This window comes from Salarias fasciatus, chromosome 19, assembly GCF_902148845.1.
Source record: "Salarias fasciatus chromosome 19, fSalaFa1.1, whole genome shotgun sequence".
Lineage (NCBI taxonomy): Eukaryota > Metazoa > Chordata > Actinopteri > Blenniiformes > Blenniidae > Salarias > Salarias fasciatus.
The window spans coordinates 2159917-2175963 of NC_043763.1; the positions used below are offsets into that span (position 1 = coordinate 2159917).

General features: G+C 49.2%; 2 protein-coding genes across 4 annotated transcripts in view; one reads left to right on the forward strand and one right to left on the reverse strand.

The window, feature by feature from the left end:
* The first annotated feature begins 2976 nt into the window (after positions 1-2976).
* The window catches only part of adam17a (ADAM metallopeptidase domain 17a), a 32153-nt gene continuing 19082 nt past the window's right edge, over positions 2977-16047 (forward strand). The window contains exons 1-20 of one of the 3 annotated variants that reach the window (XM_030116859.1): positions 2977-3166; positions 3415-3547; positions 6340-6473; positions 6564-6652; positions 6792-6981; positions 7700-7830; positions 7997-8083; positions 8679-8804; positions 9027-9171; positions 9267-9358; positions 9789-9941; positions 10306-10505; positions 10602-10705; positions 10781-10915; positions 10998-11128; positions 11224-11302; positions 11379-11467; positions 11557-11616; positions 11969-12005; positions 12713-13839. In XM_030116859.1, coding sequence (XP_029972719.1) covers positions 3061-3166; positions 3415-3547; positions 6340-6473; positions 6564-6652; positions 6792-6981; positions 7700-7830; positions 7997-8083; positions 8679-8804; positions 9027-9171; positions 9267-9358; positions 9789-9941; positions 10306-10505; positions 10602-10705; positions 10781-10915; positions 10998-11128; positions 11224-11302; positions 11379-11467; positions 11557-11616; positions 11969-12005; positions 12713-13083 — 2592 coding nt within the window. In that variant the 5' untranslated portion in view covers positions 2977-3060 and the 3' untranslated portion in view covers positions 13084-13839. Of the gene's footprint in view, positions 3167-3414; positions 3548-6339; positions 6474-6563; positions 6653-6791; positions 6982-7699; positions 7831-7996; positions 8084-8678; positions 8805-9026; positions 9172-9266; positions 9359-9788; positions 9942-10305; positions 10506-10601; positions 10706-10780; positions 10916-10997; positions 11129-11223; positions 11303-11378; positions 11468-11556; positions 11617-11968; positions 12006-12712; positions 13840-16047 lie in introns of those variants that run through there. The other 2 variants (XR_003933555.1, XM_030116860.1) reach the window with 2 other exon arrangements.
* On the reverse strand, positions 13696-16031 carry iah1 (isoamyl acetate hydrolyzing esterase 1 (putative)). Its single transcript, XM_030116909.1, has 6 exons — positions 15554-16031; positions 15410-15462; positions 14594-14739; positions 14316-14477; positions 14121-14242; positions 13696-14056 (listed from the first exon to the last, which is right to left on the reverse strand). Exons 1-6 carry the CDS (start codon positions 15614-15616, stop codon positions 13880-13882), a joined length of 723 nt encoding a protein of 240 aa, XP_029972769.1. The 5' UTR covers positions 15617-16031; the 3' UTR covers positions 13696-13879.

Here is a 16047-nt window from a genome sequence, read left to right on the forward strand (position 1 = left end):
GAAAAAAAAACAAAACAAAACAGGGACCTTTTTAATGGGAAGAAGACAATTCTGTCATGCATGTCTCTTGAGATATTACACTGGAATGGGAACAATTGCTGTAACACACACAAGTTCAAGTGTCAAGTTTAGTACATTTCAATGCAAGTTTGTACACATCCTACCAGAGGGTGATTCGTTAGTCTGTCCAGTGATTGTCACTAGAGATTTGGACCACTATTGTTTTGCTATTCATTCAATTGTAGTCCCCAAACGCCTTGTGGAACTGTTTGAATCCCTATGTATCAGCTAATGTATCAGCTATGTTAACATGAATAAAAAATTTTATAAACAAAGAAAATCTTTTGTTTTTCTTGAAATGAATGAGCTTTTTTTTTTTTTATGCCAACAGGTGAAAAGATTACCTGATGCTTTAATTTTTGTGGTCTTTTTGGTGATGACCTGCTAAAAGCTGATGCATATGTTCACTAAGAAATCTTATTTAAAATAAGCACGGTGGAGAATCTGAAGCCAGACACCAATGTTAACATCAAAACCTCAGAGTCCAGTCAGCTCACGGTCATCGATATTCACACGTTCCTGCTTCAGCAGTCAGACAGTTTCCTTTCAGGTGGAGCTTCTGGCTCAACAAAGAGAGGTTCTCCTGGCACTTACCTGGTGATACTTAATACCTCGTGTACCTTGCATAGATGAGTACGTTCTGCTCTACACGCCGGCCCCTAGCTGTTATAGCAGGCACAGATATCGATGTAGACCAAAATAATCCCGAACATGACCCACGCCTGCTGTATCAGAGTTTACCTCCAGGTCTCGATAGCAAAGGAGAAATTTCGTGCCCAGACTTCAGCTGACAGTGGAGTACCGTGAAGGGCCTGAAAGTGCTCTCATGCAGGGGGTCTTATCTGCCACAAGGGCATGGAAACGCTTCTGCCCCGCAGCCCATTACTCCAAAACAGCTTCACCTCTTTCAGCCATCATTTACATGAATGAACAAAGCTACGCCTGGTGGTGTTTACAGTCTCCTGAGAAAAGCCGCGTCTCTTGTCTACCACAGCTGTACTTGCTGCGTAGCTTTCACAACTGGGGGAAGAAACCACTCCCAGCAAGTGCACAGTCATCCTGTTGTCTTTGAGCTCTTTGTTTGGTCTCAACAGAAGGGAAGTTCACATCAGAGCTTCAGCAGAGACCCACTGATGACCCTTCCCAACCCTGTTCTTGTAGGGTTGCTGTGGATATTTCCCAAGGTTCCACTCGTCTGACAGCTTCTATCGACATGTCTACACTGGCCTTTATCGTGGGGATTGAACCATTTTGTCCGATTTTAACTTGAGATCTTCTGAGCAGAATGTAGCTGTGCTCCCAGGATCCAGAAACACATACATCCTCACTTCCCTTGGTAGATTTGACCTTGACTGGACCTGTGCACAGGATGCAGCAGTCATTTCTAGGCCCTGTGTGTCAAACAAGTCTGCAGAAGAGTTGACATTTTCACTCCTGTTGGATCGTTTGTTTGTTCTGGCACTACGTCTATCTTGGTAATAATGAAATACAGTGGCTGCTGTTGATCACCAACAGATTAAATGATAATTACAATCTCAGTTTATGTGTCCAGAGCATCAGGATCTAAAACACTGAAGCATGACTCTGTTGACATTCGTCCAAAGATTGAGCGTCTGAGCAGCGATGACAGTGCCTTCTTTCTTGAGCTAGTTGCAATAGTTTTGATGACAGAAGACTCTTGAGTTTACTGTTGTAGCAAAACGTACTGAAGAAACCGTATTTCACATACAGTATGTTTCGAGGTCCATTCAACATGTTTTTTTTTGTTGTAATTGTAACTGGTGGGGGGCGTGGAACTTGGTTTACGATGATAAATTTGGTTCCCTCAAGATAAAGGATGGAAGCACTTCTCCAGTGGATGACGTTCCTTGTTCCCTGTTCCTGTTTCTCCAACGTTCCTTCAGTGCAGCTCATTCGGCTGCTGCTTTCATTTATGCACACTGTTGACACTTTTGTTTGAATGTTTACCCACAATTGAAACACCATCATTGGGCCAATATTCAAAAGCTTTTTACAAACACCAATACCTGTAATTTCAGTGTAATGATTTTAATTCGATTTAACCCACTTTTTCATATTTTCAGTAACTGAATCATTATTGAATACCATCTTTGACCTAAACCAAGTATCATGTTTGTTGCTGGCAACACAGTCATCATTAAATCATGAAAGCAAAAATCCCCAGCATGCTGTAGCAGGCCGCCACATCCTACAAGTAGGGAATTTCCTTAAGGAGATCAATGAAATTTTTTTTTCTCCTTTTGCACAGTCCAATTATCCAATCACAAGATGTTCCACACATGGCAAGCTTTTAGTTTTGTTCTCTGTCTAACCAAGTCCCTTTTCAAACAGTTTGACCAGCCGCTTGATCCGTTCCTGCAGCCGAGGACAGAGTCTGGGTTGATGGCAGCACCTGGCACACCAACACCAGACCACATGTCAGCTTCCCCACAATCTCCCATATTTTAAAAGTATAAAAATGTAGCATATTACAGTGTATACTATCATGCTTAATGGTTAGTAGAATCACTTCTACAGAATTTCAGCGAGAAAGCCATAAAATTTGGAGTTTTTTTCCCTCCCAGGTATATGGAAGATTGGTCAATTTAATGCATATCCACACAGTTTATCACTTACAAGTCGTATGATATGAGGTAATTTGTGCATATGTAGACAGTCTTGTCACTGAGATGGACATGCGGCATATTGAAGGTTAAGAGATCAAACGAGTCTTTTATAAATAACTTTTTGAAATATCAGAAACTGATAGACTGAGGATAAAACTTCAGACTCGTGTGCATAACGCATTCATTTTACAAATTTATCTGAGACAGTAAATAAATAATTTATACATTTACATTATTTGAGTGACGTTGTGGTTCCTGAGAGTGGATGTTTCCACCCGGATCACTTCCGGGTTGCTCCGCTAGCTGCCGCTAGCCCGATATTTCCCTATTTTGATAATGACAGCTTCTTTGTAGGCGACAGAGCGGCTTCATCATGAGGAGCTTTTTCTTAATCGCTTTTCTGGCTCCTTGCTGGGTGAGCGGCGCAATTAAGTCACGGATTATTCCGGAGGAGAGTCACGAAGAAAACCCGGAGTTTGGTGAGAAGACACTTCAGCAGTTTAATTCAAGCTAGCGTTAGCTCGGAAGCTACTGCTGTCATCTGGAAGCAACTTCAAATGACAGCTATTTTTTTTTATTCCGCAGTATAACAACGGCTACTTTTAGATTGCTATGATTTTTTAAAATCTTGGCTATGTGCTTAATATGGTGGTATTTTTTCAGCTGGTTGTGATGCTCTGGCTCTCATGTCTTTGTTTTACGCTCTCCTCCCCTCCGTGTCCCGCAGACGCCCTGAACTCCCTCCTCTCGGACTATGAGGTGCTGCCTCTGTCCGGCCTCCAGCTGCACTCTGTGAGGAAGAGGGACGTCCACACCCAGTCCCACCTGGAGCGGCTGGTGAGCTTCAGAGCCCTGCACAGGTACAGCAGCCCCCCGTCCACCGGGCCACCACACACCGAGGATTTATGATCAAGTCCACTTTCTAACGAGTAGTGATCCCCGCAACAGGAGAATCAGAAAACAGAACACAACACTGCTGCATGTTTAAAGCTTGCCAACATAATCCTCCACAAAGCCGAAGACACTCAGATTATTGAAGTGTTTGGGAGGAGCATGCAGTACTGGCTGTGATGTTATCTTCTATTTCTTTTCTCTTCTACTAAAACTGGAACACCAACGTGAAAACATTAAAGGACTGGTTAAAGTTTGGTGGCGGCAGCATCATGGCTTGGAGCTGCTTTACTCCCTAATTGATGGTATAAGGAATTCCTCAGTTTGTCAGGGAATCCTACAGGACGATGTATGTAAGTTGGGTGATGCAGCAACACAATGAGCCTCATGGATAAACTTCTATCACTGAACGGGTTCAAAACCAGAAATTTGACATTTTAGAGTGACCAGTCAGAACCCAGTAAGTAAGATGCTGTGGAATGAGCTGGAGAGAGTCAGTTATGACCAATATCCTCAGATTAAGAATGAACCGATTCATTTAACTGTTGCTGCAAAGGAGATTCGGTTAATGATTTAATCACTTTCTTTTTTTTTTAAACAAGTACTATAAATCTTTCACATGCTTGACGAAGACACAAAATATGTTAATTGTTTGTTTTTGTCTGTGTAGATTGGAACTCATTTTATGAACAATTAATGCAAAAGTAGAACATTTCAGAGGGTTCACACATGTTTTCCTGCCCCTGTGGTGGAGACTTGACTGAAAGTAGGATGGCTGATTCAGATTCTTCTCTGGCGATTCAATAATGAGAAACATTTTAAGCTTTGAGCAGGATGAACGGGAATATGTCCAAAAAACAGACTTCAAAAAAGTTTATGTAATGATGCAAAAGTAATCAAATGAATATTTATACTTTTAATGGTTTATTTTTATGCTTCTACCTGAAAAAAAAGACTGGCGCAGAGAAAAGTTTGGAGGCTTAATCCGACCTCTCAGAACAAGCAGCTCTTTTGTGTGCCAAAGTTCAGTTTCTTAAATTGTACTCACCTACAAGTAAAAGTACACTGGACTCATAATCCAGAAGTGTCACCTGAGCGAACTCCTCAGAGAGGAATATGTGAACCTTCCTCTCAGTCAGTGTTGTCACTAACGCGCTACTAATTAACACGTTATTTTAATCTGATTACTTTCTTTCAGTAACGAGCAATCTAACGCGTTCATCTTTCCAAACCAGTAATCTGATTCAAGTTAGTTTCCTAAGTGACTGTGCGTTACAGCCTATGTGTAAGTGAATTTGTAAGAGAAAATGTTACTCTGGCATTTGTGAGTGACGCCGCATGTCACGTTTTCCCAGGGGAGGACAAAACGCCGGGTCACGACTACGATTTAATTTAATTCATTTATTTAACCATCCATTTATTTCTGCCCGACGGACTGACAGCTGTGTGTGACTTCACCAGGTGTAAAAAGAGACTGAAGTGCTGCGAGGATTTTTTTCTTTCAATTGTGTCTCAAACCAGAAGCCTTGATCTCACTGACTGAGGCTCCAGCTGCACTTTGACACCGAGTGTCTGTTTTAGAACAACTTTAAAATCCAGATGCTACGATTCGACACGCCCCCCCCTCCCCCACACCTCTCTACACAAAACGCTACAGAACCAAGATCCGTCTGCTCCTCCCAACATGTTGGATATCATATGAAACTAGAAAGTCATTTACTTTAAGAGACAGCAGGCAGAATCTTCTCTGAGCCGAGCAGCTCCCGTCAGCGGCAAAACAAACCCAGAACCCAGCTTCACATCTCACAGCAGCACCTCAGATCATGTTTCTCACACATTTCTTCAACAAATCTCAAAGCTGTTCACATCAAACACAACATGTTTTATTTCCTCACCGTTTTGTGGTCATTTTCCATCTATCGGCGCTCCTCTGGCCAAAACTAACCTCATAATCCTCTGGAGCGGTGAAAGAGCATCATGCCCCAGAATTAGATGTGCTGCCCCTTGTCTCCATCTTGTGGGCCTGTCGTTAATTTGGGGAGTTTAAATAAAGATTGTTGACGTTCTACGTCTTTCAAGCTTTTGAACGGTATGTTACACGTGACCGAGGCATCATCCAGCTGGGAGACATCTTCGAGCGTAACCACACAGTGCTGCTGAATGAGGCACTGAACGGCAAATAGTTACTATTTCTGTGATATTTGGCAATTTTTTTTTTATTCTGAAAATGCACATTTATCTTCATTGTGCGTTTCTGCAGCACACTGCACGTTGTTTTTGTTTTTTTCTTGATGTGAATTTTGCAGATATTGTTGTGTACATATTGCAAAGGGGATTTTTTTGTTTTCCTGTGATATAATTGGCTGTTTTTGTATTGACATGCATGTGGTGTTATGCATCAGTATACATTTCATACGTTGTCTGTTATTCACCAGTTTCTGTCTTGTAAAGCCGAAGAAACAGAAACAAAACATGTTCATGTTTCAAGTTCGTGCACTTTCAATAAAATATTATTTAAACAACCAGCTGTCATTCTTATGTTGAGGCAGCAAAGGGAAGAAATCGGTAAAAAGTACCTGAGTTACTATTAAAGTAACTTAGTTACTTTGATATTGAAGTAATCAGTAAATATATTATATTATTAAAGTAAAGATATTCAAGTAATCTGTGACGACACTGCTCTCAGTGACAGCGGCTTTGATCGACGTTATACCGTCAGTGGATCGGATGTCAGGTGTTGTTTATTTAATTTTATTTTCAGGAATTTCAAGCTCTACTTGACCACAAACACGGATCTTTTCACCGAGAACTTCAAAGCTGTGTTTGTGGGCGAAGACGGCAGTGAGGAGAGCGTCGACGTGCCGCTTCAGAACTACTTCACGGGACACGTCGTCGGTGAGCGAATGAAAAGAGATGCGTTTCCTCGTCCTGGCCTGTTTCAGCTCATCGTACGGACGGGTTCGTTACTGACATTCGTCTTTGCAGGAGAGGAGAACTCTCGCGTGCAGGCGCATATCGACGGAGACGAGTTTTCTGCTCACATTCTGACCGATGAGGACGAATACAACATAGAGGTGAGTAACTCTCTGTGTCTGTACCAGGGGTCGCTCTCATGAAGTCAGTGAGTTCCAGATTGGTGCAGTGACAGGAAGCCACCGGCCGGGACATTTCCGTCTCATTTATTTCACCTCCTGTCTGTCTTCGTCCGCCCAGCCGCTGTGGAGGTTCGTCGACGCCCCGACGGACGGCAGGCTGCTGGTCTATCGCTCTGACGACATCAGGAACCTGAGCCGCATCGCCTCCCCAAAAGTGTGCGGATACATCCACGCGGAGGCGCGGGACCTGCTGCCGCCGGCGGCCCGGGACCAGTCTGCGGGGCCGGAGGAGGCGGACCCGGAGAACGGTGAGCTCCGCCGCAGCCTTCAGATTTGTGCCCGTCGTAGCAGAGAGAGGAGCGAGTGGAAAGCAGTGGGAGGACTAGCGAGTGTTTAAGGAGGAGGCTGCAGCGGTGAAGCAGAGTAGGTGGGTGATAGACTGTGCAGCAGTCACTTTAATAAAAGCCTCTTTTTCTTGGCTGGAGCTGATCCTGTGCTCTGCACGTCCGCGGCGCTGGCAGCTAGATATTACATAAAGAGGATGGCCTTGTGATTCCTTTGTGGCGCTGGAAAGGTAAAGCCTGCCGCAGGTTTAATGAGCCGGAGGAGGGACGGGAGCACCTTTCACCAGAGCCGCCTGCTCGGGAAAAAGAAGAAGCAAAAAACAAGAAAAAGCTCATCTGGGAGATGAGTGGAGGTGAAGGTTCGAATGGAGGAGGCTGACGGCCCGGCGAGGAGAGTCTGCATCAGCTCCGGCTCACTCCCACACTCCGAGGAGTGTGTGTGATGTAATGCTGCAAACGCTGCTTCCTGCTGTCCTTTTCTGTGCAGCTGGCAGTAAAACGGATAAAAAACATTGACTTCACTGACACACCTCTGTGCAGCTACTGAGCAGCTCTTGTGAAACTGACTTCTTCTTTTTTTTTTTTCTTTTTTTGTCTCTTTTCACCTAATTCACTCTCAGCGTGCGCTCAAACCCTTTTCTCAACCGTCCGGTGAACTCAAACTGCGGCTCCTTTCTTCCAGGACGCCACCGCAGAGAGAAGAGACGGGCGCACGACCACAAGAAGAACACCTGCCCGCTGCTGCTGGTCGCCGACTACCGCTTCTTCAAGCACATGGGCCGTGAGCAGGAGAGCGTCACCCTCAACTACCTGGTGCGGATTACTGATCGCACGTTCAGCGCCGCGTCCGCCGAGCCCGAACCCGCAGCTCGTTATCACGATCGATCATTGTCTTATCAGTTTAAGAGCTGAAGTGAGGAGCCGTTCATTCAGGTGAATCGTGTGAGCTGGTCCTCTTCTGCCTTTCTCTTCAACCCAGATTGAGCTGATTGATCGAGTCGACGACATGTACAGAAACACCACTTGGGACGATGAGTTTAAAGGCTACGGGGTGCAGATCCACCAGGTGGGTTTCATGTGGCGGCTCCTTCCCGTCAGCGCTGGTTGTAAACGGCGTCCTGTGTCTGTCCGCCAGCCAGAGCCCGCCGTCTGTAGGAGGAACTGAAAGCTTTTGTCTGAGCCTCAGAGGGTAATTTCATTTGTTCCGCCGGCTTTGGGCATGAATGGAGACACTGTTTGTCACACTGCGCGGCCCGGGTTTTCTCACTGAGAAGATATGCATTCATTTAGCTGCTTAGAGTTATTTTCCAATTCTCCTCACCATGAATGCGAAGAGCAGCTCGGACTGCGTCGCGTTTAATCCCACTACCTGAAGAGGCTGAAATAAAAACCCTGCAATGTTTTATTGACCCACTAAACTGCACATTATCCACTTACAAAGATTTTATCTGCAGTAAAGCCTTCAGAGCCGAGGTCAGTCCACATCTGAGTCCTTTGTTACTACGGCGAAGCGGCGAGTTAGACAGTAAATGTGATTTTATGTGTTTGAAGTCCTGAACTATTATTAACTGGAGCAAGGTGAATTCTCTCGGCTTCATCTCTGACTGTGACTTTATTAAAGGATGTAAAGTTCGGCGGTGTCTGTTCGTCTCCGTCCTCAGATCATCATAAACAAGGAGCCCACCAAGCCGCCGCCCGGCCACGCCGCCGCCGGCTGGGTCCACTACAACATGGAGAACAGCCCCGTGAGGGGCAAGGAGGTGTGGGACGTCAAGAGGCTGCTGGAGGTACAGACACGCACGCACGCACACACGCACGCACACAAATCAGTTTTCAGTTCACTCTGACTTCATTTACCACCAATCCATTTGACCTTGACAATATAAATGTGACCTTGGTACAAATTTCTGGTTGAAAAGAAAAGAAAACCAAAGTTAATCAGTCCGTTCTGTGCTTTAATGCTGTTTTAAAAAAATCCAAATGTTTAAGTTTTTGCTCGTCTTCTCCAGCAATTCAGCTCGGACATCGCCGACAACGCTTCCACCGTGTGCCTGGCTCACCTCTTCACCTACCAGGACTTCGACGAGGGGACGCTGGGCCTGGCCTACGTGGCCCCCTCCAAGCCCCAGGCCCTGGGGGGCCTCTGCCCCAGACGTGAGCCGCTCCAGACCGTCGCACCAGAGTTTGTCTCGCGTGTTACTGATGGTCAGTGTGAAGCCAGCGTGTGGTTCCTGTGTGCTTCCCTGCAGCGTACTACCCGTCTCACTCAGTGAAGAAGCCCAGCTACCTCAACACGGGCCTGACCAGCACCAAGAACTACGGCAAGACCATCCTCACGAAGGTCTGTCTGCAGCTTCTCGGCTCAGGCCCAGCAGGAAAAGGAGCCGTGGATTCAATTAAAGATGTCTTGTTTTTGCCCTCCAGTTCAGTTTTTTACTTCATGTTTAAGTTCTGTGGAGATAAACGTAGAAGCAGCTGCAGCGCCGTCGCCTCACGTCTTAATATTTAGTTAGTGGATTTCCTTCAAGAAACAAATTATATTTCAAAGATCAAATTTATTTTTATTTAATCTGAAACTAGATATTTGAAGCTGTGCTCTGCAAATCATTTTTTTAAATTGCAGTCTTTTCTTTTCTTTTTCTTGTGGTCTCAGGTTTTTTTATATTCTTTCCTCGGAGCAGTTTTGGGACTCGACTTGTCTGTGTGACGGAGATGTGACCGTGTCGGTGTGTGCGTGCGTGTGCGTGTGTGTGTGTGCGCGCTGTCCTCAGGAGGCTGACCTGGTGACCACTCACGAGCTGGGCCATAACTTCGGCGCGGAGCACGACCCCGACAACATCCCGTACTGCGCCCCCAGCGACGACCAGGGGGGGAAGTTCGTCATGTACCCCATCGCTGTGAGCGGCGACCACGTCAACAACAAGGTGCACGAGCCGGCTGGCCGGCAGCATGAAACCCATCAGGGCCCAGAGAGAAAATCCAGATCTGCTGCCAGTTCAGCTCGTGTCTGAAGCGCCGCCTTCACGGTCGCTTCTGTGTGTAGCAGCGGAGGCAAAGTGTGACATGAGGTGTTTGTAAAGGAGCAGACTGAGTCACAGCTGTTCCTGTGAGATGGAACGACAGACAGGAAGCGTGGCGTCCCTCCTCCACCATTCCTTCTCTGTCGTTTCTCTCCTGTAACTTTCAGAAGGTGAAGGAGAAACGCCTCACTCAGATGTTACATGGGATGTGCTATCGTTGTGATTCTGCTCCCTCACTTCCTGTTTCCTGTCGTCTTTCCCCTGAAAGCGCTTCTCAAACTGCAGCAAGATCTCTGTGGGGAAGACGCTGCGTTTCAAGGCGCCGGTCTGCTTCAAGGAGCGGAACAGCAAGGTGTGTGGGAACTCCAGGGTGGAGGAGGGGGAGGACTGCGACCCGGGCCTCCTCAACCTGAACACCGACAAATGCTGCACCGCCGACTGCAAGTTCCTCGGCAACTCGCAGTGCAGGTAGGAGCTCCTCCGCGACGGCGGCGGCGGCGGCGTGCTGGGAACATCCTCCAGCTGTGACCATCCCGTAACTCTGGCTGCTTGGACGCTCCGCAGTGACAGGAACAGCCCTTGCTGCAGGAACTGCATGTTCGAGCGGGCGGGAGTGAGGTGCCAGGAGCCCATCAGCGCCACCTGCAAAGGCATCTCGTCCTGCACAGGTGACTGCCCCCTGCTGGCCGCGCCCGGCACGCGCAGCCGCCGGCGTCTCTCACCGCTCTTCGCTTCTGTCGCAGGGAACAGCAGCGTCTGTCCTCCTCCCGAAAATGCGGCCGACAACACGGTGTGCGTCGACAACGGCCGGTGCCACAGCGGAGAGTGCCACCCGTTCTGCGAGGCCGTGCAGAACCTGCAGTCCTGCGCCTGCAACGGTGAGGCGGAGCGCTCCGGCCGGGGTTTATCTCCGCAGAGCAGCGGAACCAAATGTCTCCATGCGTCCGGTCTGTCCTGCAGAGACGGAGGACTCCTGTAAGGTCTGCTGCCGCGGGAAAGACGGAGCCTGCTCGCCCTTCATCCAGGCCAACGGCAACTTCCTCTTCCTCCGCAAAGGGAAGCCCTGCACCGTGGGCTTCTGCGACGAGGGCGTAAGTGTCCGCGCCTCCCGAGACGACCGAGGCGTCCCGCTCCGCCAGGTCCTCCTCCGTCTGCTCGCTCACGGAGCTGTGTTCCGTCCAAACAGGGCAAGTGCATGAAGCAGGTCCAGGATGTGATCGAGAGGCTGTGGGACTTCATCGACAAGCTGGACATCAACACGTTCGGTGCGTCCTCGGTGAGACTCGGTCGGTTTGACGGGCGAGCGTTTCGTCTCTTGACCTTTGCGTCTCTGTCCTCCAGGAAAGTTCTTGGCCGATAACATCGTGGGCTCGGTGGTGGTCTTCTCTCTCATTTTCTGGATTCCCCTCAGCATCCTGGTTCACTGTGTGGTGAGAAGCTCTCCTCTCCCCGCTGAAAACACACGTTTACTTTTTCTGCGGCTGAGTTCGAGTCGGCTGTGATCGTGTTTCTGCTGCAGGACAAACGGCTGGACCAGCAGTACGAGGAGAACACCAAGTCCTTCTACTTCCCCCCCAGTGTAAGTTCTCCGCCGTTCAGACGCTCCCTCGGGACTCCGCCTTGCAGCCACACTAACAGGACTAACCCGGCCCTCCACTGCTTCCTCAAACATTAACCTGAGTGCCGGGAGCGGGAGAGGAAACAGAATAAAAATAGAATGTACCTCTTGCTTCTAAATTCCACGTTAATTCAAAATAGAAGAATTATTGACTGATCTGTGATGGTTTTCCTGTCTGCTCTGATGAATCTCAGCTCTGCTGCTAAACGGCTGCTCGGCCTTTAGCAGCCGAGTCGGTCAGAGAGAGCTCGGCCTCGGCCTCTCGGGCGTTTTCTCAATGACCTGTCCATCACTCTTTGCCTTGGAACTGCAGCAGATGGTGGAAGTGTGTAATAGAGCTCCCTCCATAGGTGAGTGTGTGTGCTGCGGCTTGGTGTTGCGCTGCGCTGCGTTGCGATGGAGTCCATGATGATGATGGTGATGATGCATGGTCAGTGGCCCACGTGTGGGATACTCCTGCAGTCACTTACTTCCTGATGTAGTCGCTGATCGAGCTGCAGGCCGGTGGAACGGCTGCGAGCGCAGAGTCGCACCCGATCAGGAATTACCTCAAGACAGCAAGAGTGCATTCTGGGAGTATTCAAACCGAGAGAGGACCCCACAGGTTGCACCTCTGTTGTGGTTTGTGACATCCAGCGCAGTGTGTCTGTGTGTGTGTGTGTGTGTGTGTGTGTGAGAGAGAGAGAGAGAGAGTGTGTGGACATTTTCAGTTTGCATCCGCTGCCGTCCGGAGCAGACGGCGCCGTCCAGCCGTCCTCAGACTGAGGAGACGTTCCCCTTCACGCCTTCCTCACCGCAGACGCTTTGACTTGTCGTTGAGCAAGGCAGGCTCAGGCTCAGGCTCGATTCCACTCTGCTGTGAAGCTGAATGGAATGCGGCCTTGATTAACAGCCCAGCCTCTGAGAGACAAGTCAGAGTGTCCACAGGGACACAGGAAGTTCTGGTTGGTGTCTGAAGGGAACGGAGGCCTCCTCAGTCGAAGACGGGCCGCCGCCCCGCCCCGCCCCTCCCCCGCCCGCCCCGCCCCGCCCTCACGCCCTGCGTTTCGCTCCTCAGGGTCAGGAAATGCTGAGCAACCTCGAGTCGGCGTCCGTCCGCATCGTCAAGCCTCATCCTCCTCATCCTCCGTCCTCCTCCGCCGGCCGGACCGCGCCCTCCTGCCACCCCCCCCAGCCCAGCCAGGCCCCGCCCCCGGCCCCCGGCCCGAGCTGCGCCCCCACCCCGGACAGCGCCGGGCTGCGGATGGCCACCATCCAGGAGGACCCCAGCAGCGACTCTCACCCGGGAGAGGAGCCGCCGCCGGCCGACTCCACAACCGCCGCAGTCTGCTCGTCGGCTACGAGATCCTCCTACGAGGATCCGACCGAGCAGAGCCCGGCGGCCCGGGAGCGGCGGCGGCTGCAGAGGCAGGACTGCATCGACAGTAGAGAGACGGAGTGCTGAGCGCCGGCCGGTCCGTCTCGTCTGTCCTGAACGTCTCCTCTCGGTTTCTGCAGAGGATCTAACGTTCTCCACGGTTCAACTGTGATCACTTCCCACCAACGGAAACACTGCTGTGTCTCAGAATCGGTCATCCACGCTGTTCCTTCCATGACGTGAAACTCAGACGCCTTGAATCTGCTCTTACTGCACTTCGAGTGTTTTTAGCATCACTGGAGAATTTAAGTTTTTTAATGTTTGTACTGTTGAACGTGGATTCCTCCTCAAACCACCAGCGTGTGTTTGAAGAGGGGACGTAGTGTTATAAGTATTAAATCCATTTTATTTGTGCAGCTTGAACGGCGCCGTCAGCTTCACTGGTGTCTGACATCGCTCTGTAAGAGACGTGGTGCCTTTCAGCGTCGTGCCTCACCGCTCCTCCCACTTATTTCTGAGTAGAAATACGAAGACGAATGCCAGCAGCTGAGCTCGAACACACACTCTGGATCAGTGTTTAGCTTCCTGTGTCTGAGCTGTGCGCTGCGTCTCCACACTGTTACTGCTTCCTCCTTCACTGCTATCTAGATGCAGAGCTGTAGGTCAAGAAGGAATAAAGACGATTGTACAGTAAAGCTTTATTCTGCAGGGGGAGCGTCTCGTCAGATGTGTACATTTCTTTCTTTGCTCTTAATTTGTTTTGTTTTTTAAAGTTTGTTCCTGAAGTTACCCGCACAGATCTCAAATAAAAAAAACCCTTTATTGTGCATTTGTGTCTTCATTGGGCGTGCTGGTGCAGAGTGGAGGTCAAAGGTCACAGAGGAGGCTGCTCTCGGGACTGGCGTGGTCCACGTCCCCCCAGTAGGGCAGGATGAAGGGCAGGTCGGCCACCCGGCCCTCCAGGAGCCGCCACAGCTGCTGAGCCAGGAACTGGTTCCCGTCCTGGGAGAGGTGCAGGCCGTCGGACAGGAACGGCCGGAAGTCCTGAAAGGAGAACCCGATCAGTCCGGAGCGGCGTGGCCGGACGGCACGCCGCCGCCGTCCTCACCCGTCCGTCCTGCTGCATGAGCGTCCACAGGTCCAGCACGTCGGCCCCGACCTGCCCCGCCGCTCGGACGCAGGCCTCGGCGTACTGCCCCGCCGCCGCGTGGCGCCGGTTCAGAGGACAGCCTGCGGGAGACGGGACGCGCCGCCGTCAGTCTGAGGGACCGCAAGAGGAGGGGGGACGGCCAACGGCGCTCACCCTTCAGCAGGCACTCCTTCTCCCACGCCGGCTCGTCCACAGGAGGAGGGGTGATGAAGATGAGACGGTCCGACGGGACGCCGGCCGAGGACAGGAAGCGTCCCATGTCCTTCAGGTTCTCGCAGTACTCCTGCAGCGGGACGTGCTGCTGCGGGTTCTTATCTGCACACAAACCACGTTTACCGTCATCTATACTTCATATAAAGTCAAAAAATTCATATAAAGTCAAATGTTTGCTGCTTTCTTTCACTTGCTCCGTTCAGGACGCTGAGCTTCACCTTCCAGAGAAGAGTCGTTGGCTCCGAAGAAGAGGGTCACGGCCGCGACGCGCTCGGCAGAGCTCTGGCTGAGCAGCCGAGGAAGAACCATCCTCCCCCATCTGGAGTTGTATCCTGACAGCCCTCTGTTCACAACGTCACATTTCCTGACGGGACGGGACCACGCACACGCACACACGCACACACACACACACAGCTGAATCACAGCACAGCACCTTCAGAGGAAATACAGGTGTGTGGACAGTGTGAAAGTTGTGATTTAGCTGATGGGTGTGTGTTTGAAGAACTGGACATCTTTATGCACACTGGGTAGAAATATGAACTCTATCCTTCATAATCAACTGATTCTGGCTGGAGTTTGTTCCTGTCAGTAACTTTATGGTCAGTAACAGTTCAACAGAACACAGCCTCGCTTATGGAACGATGTGACACTTGTTTAAAACCACAGAAATCTATTTGTACACACTCTTGGGTTTATTTCAATTCTATCTTGAATTTGCCAATTTGTTCTCTAAACTATTTGTCATTGAATTCACTCTTAGCAAGCAAAATCTGTTTACTCACCACTGTGTCATTTAAATATAATTTTGGATAAACTCCTATATCGAGAAAGTTTGGTGGAAACAGCTTCTCTTTCTCTGAGGCATGTTTTTCTATCATCTTTAATCTTCTGCTCCACTTTGCTGTTGAACTGGTTTAGAGGTTTGTCCTCTTTTGAGGTGATGTGGAGGAAAATGTTCAACCTCCTGAACAACATGTTGAAGTTCTTCAAACCAAACAATAAATGCCACAATAAATTCCTTGAAGTGTGCTCACCTTGCAAGTTTGTTTGCAATTTCTGCCCCCCAGCCATGAGGCTGAAATGAGTACTGAAACAGTCCAGAGTGCATTAGTCATGAGCATAAGAGACCAGCTTAGTGAATTCAGGACTAAACAGTATAAACAGGAGCAGAAACCAACCTGTGTGATGGAGTCCCCAAATAAAATGACTTTGGGCCAAACTACCGGAGTGAGCTTAGACATGAAGGCTGAGCTGCAGATCAATACCTGAAGACGGTTTCCTGTAGTTTCTCACTGCCTGATTGTACAAAAACTAAAGCCTAAAAATTGCTGGAGTGAACTTTGACCAGAAGGAAGCTGAGCTGCAGTCCTGCATGGAAAAGAGGAAGAGGATTTCCTTCAAATCCGTGCCGCTTTAAGGCATCAAAGCAACAAACCTACACGCGGAGACTCGGCAGCAGCTGGAGTGGATAACTTTTGGCTTCACTGCACCAATGTTTACAGATACATTTATGCATAAAATCCACTGTGAGGTCTTCCGTTTAGCTTTTGGTGTTTCGGATTGACTGGTTTCCGTGTTAACCAGTGACTGACTTCCTTTAGCTTCTCTTGTTGCTAATAAGAACAGACGACAACACCCGCTGTTACTAGAAACAACAGCCTACGACGGAGGA